The 9,488-nt window shown below is 39.9% G+C and overlaps 1 protein-coding gene across 2 annotated transcripts in view; it reads left to right on the plus strand.

Moving 5' to 3' along the window:
- LOC130222048 (gastrula zinc finger protein XlCGF8.2DB-like) overlaps window positions 1–6,302 on the plus strand; it is a 74,413-nt gene extending 68,111 nt beyond the window's left edge. The window contains exon 5 of one of the 2 annotated variants that reach the window (XM_056454668.1): window positions 5,535–6,302. In XM_056454668.1, coding sequence (XP_056310643.1) covers window positions 5,535–6,287 — 753 coding nt within the window. In that variant the 3' untranslated portion in view covers window positions 6,288–6,302. Of the gene's footprint in view, window positions 1–5,277 lie in introns of both variants that reach the window. The other variant, XM_056454669.1, reaches the window with a different exon arrangement.
- Window positions 6,303–9,488: the final 3,186 nt, after the last annotated feature.

Raw genomic sequence — 9,488 nt, forward strand, 5'->3', positions numbered from 1 at the left:
CTTTATTTTCCTTTGTTCATGTTTTGCTACCCAATCTGGCCAAAACCCATACAATCACCAACAATCCATCTCAATAAAACGTTCAACTTTTAATTCAAAAAGGTCATTTTAACTCTATTTATCATAATGGTTTAATTATTTTCCTTACAATAACATTTGTTTAAACGTGCTCCATGTATTTACTGCTGAGGACATCGACCCGGACAGATTGTTGTGCATAGATTTAGTTTATTATAGTTTTTAAAACTTTTTAACATTTGTTAATTTTTTTTATATTTGGAAAAAAAAGTGTATGGATACCAGTAAAGTTGGCTGGTTTTTACACAATATTTAAAATCTTTTGCTAAGAAATATCTAAAATATATATATATTTTTTATTCATTTATTATTATATTGTTAAATGTATTAATCTAACATTTTTTGATAGGGCAAGTAAAAAAAATTCTATCTGGGCCATTTGAAAAATTCTTTAGCCTTTAGCCCTTTATGAGTCTAAAATTTCATTTATAATAGTCTTTAAAAAGTCTTACATTTATCGTAGTGAAACCTGCAGAGACCCTGGTTTAAAGTATGTAAAAAAACGTGGATGACCCTGATTTTAAATATGCTGAATGAAATGGACACTAAAATAATTAATTATTATAAAACATTGTACAGTATTCTAAACTATATGATGTTGCTGTGGGACAATGAGAGACAGAACGAACAAATTATAGTGGAACAATAACGTTTAGCATTGCACTGACTACAACTGGCCAAGAAACTAGTCTAAAATGAATTTTTTCTGCTTAAGAAATAGATTACAGCATGCTGATCATATGCAAATATTTGTGTGTAAAGTTCATCAGAAATTCTCTGAATATTGACCATATTCTTCACGTACCAGCAGGCGGCGCCATATGACTTATTTTGCTTGATTCTTTTTTTAAAGAATTATTTTTTAGATCCTAAAAACAGTGTTATGCTGCTTAGGCATATGATGATAACCATTTTTAAGGTATAAAACCGCCAAAATGTTCTGCTATATCGCTCTTACTGTATATGTAAGGTTTTTTATATTTAGATTTTTTCAGGACAACAGTATCTCCAGCAAAAAAATATCCTAAGAGGCCATTTTAAATTGACAAGAGATATGTGTTTTTGAAACAAATGAAGACAGCAGAAGTCAATGAATCATTTGAATGATTTAGCCTGACATGTTTACTGCTCCAAAATGTTTTTTAAAGTTTCTCAAAAGAAAATATATTGTCTTTAAAGGGACCCAGACATTTAAAAAGAAAATATTTTAGAGCAGTAATCACAGTACAGTGAAACCGTGATATTTTTATCCAAGGTTATCATACGTCAGAATCTTATACTGGCCCATGCCTAATCCTGCTTGATGTTGCAAAGTCATATTTTCTTATCTTATCATTTCTCTTTATATGTATAGTCATGAACACACTTGTTTGTAGAGTAAGTAGTGTGACCGTTTTCTGTCGTTTATTGTTCCTGATCATTTGTCCAATAGTTCAATTCAATTCACCTTTATTTGTATAGCGCTTATACAATGTAGATTGTGTCAAAGCAGCTTCACATAAAAGGTCACAGTAAATAGGAACAGTGTAGTTCAGTTTGTAGTGTTTAAGTTCAGTTCAGTTTAGCTCAGTTTAGTGTGGTTTAATAATCACTACTGAGAGTCCAAATATTGAAGAGCAAATCCAACGATGCGCAGCTCTACAGATCCTGAACCATGCAAGCCAGTGGCGACAGCGGAGAGGGAAAAAAAACTTCACTAAAGGCGGAAGTGAAGAAAAAAAACCTTGAGAGAAACCAGGCTCAGTTGGGCACGACCATTTTAATTTCTCCGCTGGCCAAACGTCTTGTGCAGAGCTGCAGTGTCAGTGGCAGAGGCTGGAAGCTGGCCTCAGCGAAGACTCGTCTGTCTCTGGAGCGTCATAGGAAACAGTCTCATGTTCTCCACTCTTCCATGACCATCGCAGTAGTTGTTCAGGATTCGGCCAGGTCCAGGATATGGAAACCTTGGGATCATCTCGTCGTTGGTCTTGGATCGAATCAGTGACTCTGCATAGTCTGAGGGCCTCGGGAAGAGTATCCCCAGGTGGAAATGGAGAATAAAGAAAATAATTAGCGTAGCTGATGTTCACAGTGTATATCAGCAAGATGCATAACCTGTGTGGAAGCCCCCTAAGTGGTGCACTAAGTGTATGCTTTACTGAACAGATAGGTCTTTAATCTAGTTTTGAATTGGGAGAGTGTGTCTGAGCCTCGGACGTTATCAGGAAGGCTATTCCAGAGTTTAGGAGCTATAAATGAGAAGGCTTGACCTCCTTTACTCGACTTTGCTATTCTAGGTACTACCAGAAGCCCTGAGTTTTGAGATCTTAAAGAGCGAGTTGGATTGTAGCGAGACAGAAGATTGGTTAGATAAACAGGAGCTAGATTATTTAAAGCTTTATATGTAAGAAGCAATATTTTAAATTCAATACGAAACTTAACAGGCAGCCAGTGTAAGGAGGATAAAATTGGGGTGATGTGATCAAATTTTCTAGACCTGGTAAGAACTCTGGCAGCTGCATTTTGTACTAATTGAAGTTTGTTAATAGAGGATGCTGGGCAGCCAGCAAACAGTGCATTACAGTAGTCCAGCCTAGAAGTCATAAAAGCATGGACAAGCTTTTCTGCATCTGAGATGGATAGCATACTTCGTAACTTAGCTATATTTCTCAGATGAAAGAAAGCAGTTTTTGTGACATGGGAAATATGATTTTTAAAAGTTAAATTGCTGTCTAATATGACACCCAGATCTTTTATAGTAGAGCTAACGCTAACTTTGTATCCCTCTAATTGTAGGTCGAGTTGTGAGATCTGCTGTGTACAGTATTTAGGCCCAATAAGTAATAATTCTGTTTTGTCTGAGTTTAAGAGAAGATAATTGTTGGTCATCCAGTCTTTAACATCTTTAATACACTCAGTTAGCTTGGACAGATTAGACGTCTCGTCAGGTTTAGTTGAAATATATAATTGAGTATCATCTGCATAGCAGTGAAAGCTGATCCCATGTCTTCTAATAATGTCTCCCAGGGGTAGCATGTATATTGTAAACAGTAAAGGGCCTAAAACTGATCCTTGAGGCACCCCGTATTTTACTGGGCTGATTTGTGAAGGCTGTCCATTTATATTTACAAACTGGTAACGGTCAGATAAGTATGACTTAAACCATTGTAGGGCATGTCCCTGGACACCTGTAGACTTTAAGCGATTAATAAGGATACCATGGTCAATGGTGTCAAATGCCGCACTAAGATCGAGTAGAACTAATAGCGAGATGCACCCTTGGTCAGCAGCTAAGAGTAAATCGTTGGTTATTTTCACTAATGCAGTTTCTGTACTGTGATGAGCTCTGAAACCTGACTGAAACACTTCAAAAACATTGTTGGTCTGCAGAAAGGAGCATAATTGAGCAGAAACAACTTTTTCTAGTATTTTAGATATAAATGGAAGGTTTGAAATAGGCCTATAATTAGCTAAGTTGCTGGGTTCCAGTTGTGGTTTCTTAATAATAGGTTTAATAACAGCTAACTTGTAAGGATTTGGAACATGGCCTAAAGATAAAGAAGAGTTGATAATGTTAAGAAGAGGTTCTCCTATAACAGGTAGCAATTCTTTCAGTAACTTTGTTGGAATTGGGTCCAATATACACGTAGCTGATTTAGAGCTATTTATAATTTTGTCTAGCTCTTCCTGTTCTATGATTTTAAAGCACTGTAGGTTATTTAGATTCAGTGGCGTGTTTACTGGATCTGAAGTATAAGGCGGTGCAGAAAGTTTAGTATCTCCTATTTTCTGTCTAAAGCCTTCTATTTTATCACTGAAAAAATTCATGAAGTCATCACTACTAATTTGCGGTGGAACGTTTTGTTCCAAAGATGACCGATTATTTGTTAATTTAGCGATGGTGTTAAATAAGAATCTAGGATTGTTTTGATTATTTTCTATCAGTTTGCGGAGGTGCTCAGCCCTGGCAGATTTTAAAGCCCTCCTATAGCTGGACATACTGTCTTTGTATGCAATTCGAAAGACTTCTAAATTAGTTTTTTTCCATTTACGTTCCAGGGCACGGGCTGCTGTTTTGAGAGCGCGGGTATGACTATTATACCATGGTGTAGTTTTATTCTCTCTAGCCTTTTTTAGTTTGATGGGTGCCACAATAGGCAACTGAAGTTCTAAAAAAATGAGCATATGAGATCAGGTCACTGCTATGACATGAATGACAGTTTTTGTATGTCACTGTTTGTCATTGTACTCTGGTTATCCTTAGAGCTGATGCTGAGTATTCTTAGGGTTATTCAAACTTCAAATTGTTAACCCTGGGTCATTCTAACCTTGGATAAACAGAATCCTGGGTTATCTGTAATCACGTTCCACACTGCTCATGCTATACCTGGTGTTCATTAACAGATGTTTTACATTGGTAAACCATGGGTTAACATTATTAATTGTAAATTTTCTTTGTCACTGTCCCTCATTGGACAAACAGCAGGTAACCTTTTTAGATGGCATTTCTGCATCTTATCAGGTATATAAAATGTCACCTCGTATGTCTTCAGCTAAGCCTCAGGACATGCACAAAGGCAAGAAAACAAAGACAAAAGTACAAATGAATGAAAACAGGTAGCAGAGTATGTCATCTTGCCATCTCCTCATCACTCCAGTTTACAGCACACATGGCATTAAGCATTTGCATAAGTTCATTCATTCATTTTCTTCAGCCCAGTCCCTTTAATTATCAGCAGTCGCCACAGCGGAATGAACCACCAACTTATCCAGCATATGTTTTAAACAGCGGATGCCCTTCCAGCTGCAACCTGGTACTGGGAAACATTTGCATAATTTAAATACGATAATGCATCTCACTAATATTAGCGTGAATCATGCGTACTTGCTGTGAACATGCAGGATTTGTCTCAATCGGGCCTTCCAAGCAAGTTACAAATGTTTAAATTGAGTGGAACATACAAACGAGGGAACACAACACGAGTAATCTTGAGCGAGTGCATTTGATATTTTGCATTTAAAGCCACAGGCACAAAAACAGCTTGGTTTTTCTCTGACCCCCAAAATTAAATCTTCTGCAAGGTATATGATCTGATTTTGAGCCGAAGCCTCAGACACATTCTGGGACTTATTTTAAATCTTTTTAATTTGTGGGTGAAACATCCATTTCATGCTTGTTGCTTTGTGACTTCATACTAAAGTTAACTTTGTTTTTTTAAGACCTGATGGTGCTAAAAGAGGAGACTCATCAATGGAACGAAGTGAAAGAGAAACAACAGTTTAAGAAACTCCAAGAAATAACAACTGATGAAAAACCCACACTGTCTAAAAGGACTTCTTCACGCGTAAGACTTCGGAAATCCAAATCTAGGTGTAATTTCAACTGTAAACAGTGTAGAAAGAGTTTCACTAAAAAGTCAAAGCTTGATGTTCACATGAGAGTTCACACAGGGGAGAAACCCTACATCTGCGAACAGTGTGGAAAGAGTTTTGGTCAAATACAAGACTTTAAAACCCACATGATAATTCACACTGGAGAGAGGCCGTACAAATGCCAACAGTGTGGAAAAAGCTTCTGTCATGCAGGAAACTTCGCAGCGCACATGAGAATTCACACTGGGGAGAGGCCGTACACATGCCAACAGTGTGGAAAAAGCTTCAATAATACAGGAAACTTGGCAGTGCACATGAGAATTCACACTGGGGAGAAGCCTTACTCTTGCCCTCAGTGTGGAAAGAGTTTTAAGCAAAATGGCACCCTTGAAGTCCACATGAGAACACACACTGGAGAGAGAAGTTTTACTTGCACACAGTGTGGGAAAAGTTTTGCTCAAAAACAAAACCTTGACACCCACATGAGGATTCACACTGGAGAGAAACCTTACACATGCACAGAGTGTGGTAGAAGTTTCCAATATAAAAGCACACTCAAACACCACATGATAAGTCACGCCGGAGAGAAGCCGTTTGTATGTGCTCAGTGTGGAAAGAGCTTTACAACCAAAGCTAGCCTCATGAATCACATGAATGGTCACAATGGAACCATAGTGTTCACATGTAATCAGTGTGGAAAGAGTCTCACACGCAGAGACTCCATTAAGCAACACATGAAGATTCACTCAGGAGAGGATCGTTTTAGATGCAGTGAGTGTGGAACGAGCTTTAAACATAAAAGAAGCCTCAGCACTCACATGAAGCTTCACAATGGAGATCAGAGTCCTCAAAATTAAGGCCTTGTCCACACAAATACGAGTATAATCAAAACAGCAGCTTTTTCATGTAGTTTGGCCGTTCATTCACGTGAAAGATCACATGCTTATGATGGTCCTGCATTAGCTAACACATGATTCACTAATCAGATGAATCCCAGATGAGTTTTTACCTCAGTTAACTTCGTCTTGAAGAATACCTCTCTTTTCAAGATTTGGGCGGCACGGCAGCCCAGCGGTTAGCACTGTTGCCACACAGCAAGAATGTCACAGGTTAAAGTCCTTACTAAACCAGTTGACATTTCGGTGTGGAGATTGCTCATTCTCCCCGTGCTCACTTGGGTTTCCCCTGGATTCCCATGTTTCCTCTCAGTCCAAAAACACACGACCTAGGTAAACTGAACATTCTATATTGGCACCATAGTTGAGCTCTTAGTGAGCCATATATCTCCCTTTAACCATCCCTACAGTACATCCGGAAAGTACTCATAGTGCTTCACTTTTTCCACATTTTTTAATGTTACAGCCTTATTCCAAAATGCATTAAATTCATTTATTTCCTTAACATTCTACTCACAATACCCCATAATGACAATGTGAAGAAAGAGTTTTTGATTTTTTTTCTGAGAAATCACATGTACATAAATATTCACAGCCTTTGCTCAATACTTTAAAGAGCCCATATTATGGGTTTTTGAAAATGCCCTTCCATGTAGTGTGTCACACAACTCTAAGTGAAGTGAAATATCCAGCTAAGGCTTAAATCTGTAAGTGTACAGTGTTTAAAACTATTGATTCATCTATAAAAGAGTCGACTCATAGTGCTTCAAACGAGTCGTCTTGATAACGAGTCATTAGGTGTTTCGCGATGACGCAGCTACGAAACACAAGTAGTTGGGCGCGCAAACCCGGGAGATTTGAAACCTGCGGCCCCGCCCACTAACAGAAAAAAAAGTCACACACACACACAGAGACACACACAGACACACAGACACCGGTCGAATGAAGTCACGCTGTGCAGATGGATATTATGGACAGTCTAATCAAAGATGAAACATCAGCAATATAGCCCAGCCTTGAGCAGTTCTGAGTGCTTCTGAAAACTATATGCTTTCAAAGAAGACTTCTTCAGTTTGTTAAAGGAAGGATCAGTATAGACTGTCAGAACATGGATCAGTGCATCATGAATCAGTTTCTACCCCCATTTCACAAGTGTAAGTACGTGCGATTAAAACTGTTGCCTCGTTTACTCTATCTTGCACATGATGTATTTAGTTGTGTTTTGTTACTTGTAACCGCGGGTACTGTATCAGGTTAACTCTTTATATTCTCATATCGCGTGTAAAGCCACGTTGAAAACGCGACGCGTGCCGCTTTGATTACGGATCGTCAGCTGTTTACACACATGCAACGGACAAGTTTCAAAATATTTCAGCTCAATATTATTGTCTCCTCGTGTGTGTAACGCACGGGTATTCGCGGATATAACTGAGCGCCGCTCCTCTATGGACGCGCCGGCCCTGTGTGTGAGTGTGTCTGTGTCTCCTCGTGTGTGTAACGCACGGGTATTCGCGGATATAACTGAGCGCCGCTCCTCTATGGACGCGCCGGCCCTGTGTGTGTGTGTGTGTCTGTGTCTGTGTCTCCTCGTGTGTGTAACGCACGGGTATTCGCGGATATAACTGAGCGCCGCGCCCTCTCTATTCAGCCGGTCCTCTATGGACGCGCAGGCCCTGTGTGCGTGTGTGTGTGAAAAGAGCAAGAAGACTGTGACCTCCTCGCCAGTTCTTGGACTTTTTGCTCAATAAAATAGTTAGTCGTCTGTATTTTCTAGTCCATCGTCTGTGTTTACATTCACCCACTGGCAGCCAAAATCCACTATGAAGCATGTATGCACTGTGACTACTTTTATATTGTAGATTAGCAGCTGGGCATTTCACTCTGTCTCGCGCTGAAGCCTTGTCCGTGTCGACCAATCGCAGCAGGCTGTCATCGGTCCAATCAGCGAAGATTAGCTTCGCGCTGAGGAGGGGTTTGGGAACAAATGAATCGCTGAACGAATCATATGGGAGTCGCTGGGATAATTAGGTAAAACTAAATGCAGATTATAAGACCATCATTGTGTTTTTTGACCTTGCATGCATATTAGACTGTTGTTGGAGACCCTTACAACCTAAATATGACCCTATTTCATGTATAATATGGGCTCTTTAAGTTTTGCCCATTCTTCTTCGCAGTACCTCTCAAGCTCTATCAGGTTAGATGGGAAGTGACATTGTACAGCCATTTTCAGGTCTCTCCAGAGATGTTCAATAGGATTTAGGTCTGTGCTCTGGCTGGGCCACTCAAGGACATTCACTGAGTTGTCGTGACGCCACTCCATTGATATTTTGGCGGTGACCTTTGGGTCATTGTCCTGCTGGAAGCTATTCTGACTAGTCTTCCAGTTCATGAGGCTAAAAACATCCCCACTGCATGATGCTGCCACCACCATGCTTCACTATAAACATGGTATTAGCCTGGTGAGGAGTGGTGCCTGGTTTTCTTTAAACAGAACGCCTGGCATTCACTCCAGAGAGTTCAATTTTAGTCTCATCAGACCAGAGAACTTGGTTTCTTATGATCTGAGAGTCCTGCAGATGCCTTTTGGCAAATTCCAGGCTAAGGAGTGGCTTCCGTCTGGCCACTCTACTATTCAGGCCTGATTGGTGAATTGCTGCACAGATGGTTTTCCTATTGTAAGGTTCTCCTCTCTCCACAGAAGGACGCTGGAGCTAAGACAGAGTGACCATCAGGTTATTGATCACCTCCCTGACTAAGGCCCTTCTCCTGATAATTCAGCTTAATCACTCAGCTTAGATGACTGGCCAGCTCTAGGAAGAGTCCTGGTGGTTCCAAACATCTTCCACTTACGGATGATGGAAGACACTGTGCTCATTGGACCTTTCAGAGCATCAGAAAATTTTCTGTAACAATTCCCGGCCTTGTGCCTCGAGACAATCCTGTCTCGGAGGTGTACAGACAATGCCCTTGTCTCCATGCTTGGTTTGTGCTTTGACATGCTCTGTCAACCCTGGGACCTTATATAGACAGATGTATGCCTTTCAAATCATGTCCAAACAACAGAATTTACCACAGGTGAACTCCAATTAAGCTGCTGAAACATCTCAAGAATGATCAGTGGTAACAGAATGTACCTGAGCTCAACTTAGAGCTTCACGG

This window comes from Danio aesculapii, chromosome 4 (genome assembly GCF_903798145.1).
Source record: "Danio aesculapii chromosome 4, fDanAes4.1, whole genome shotgun sequence".
Classification (NCBI taxonomy): domain Eukaryota; kingdom Metazoa; phylum Chordata; class Actinopteri; order Cypriniformes; family Danionidae; genus Danio; species Danio aesculapii.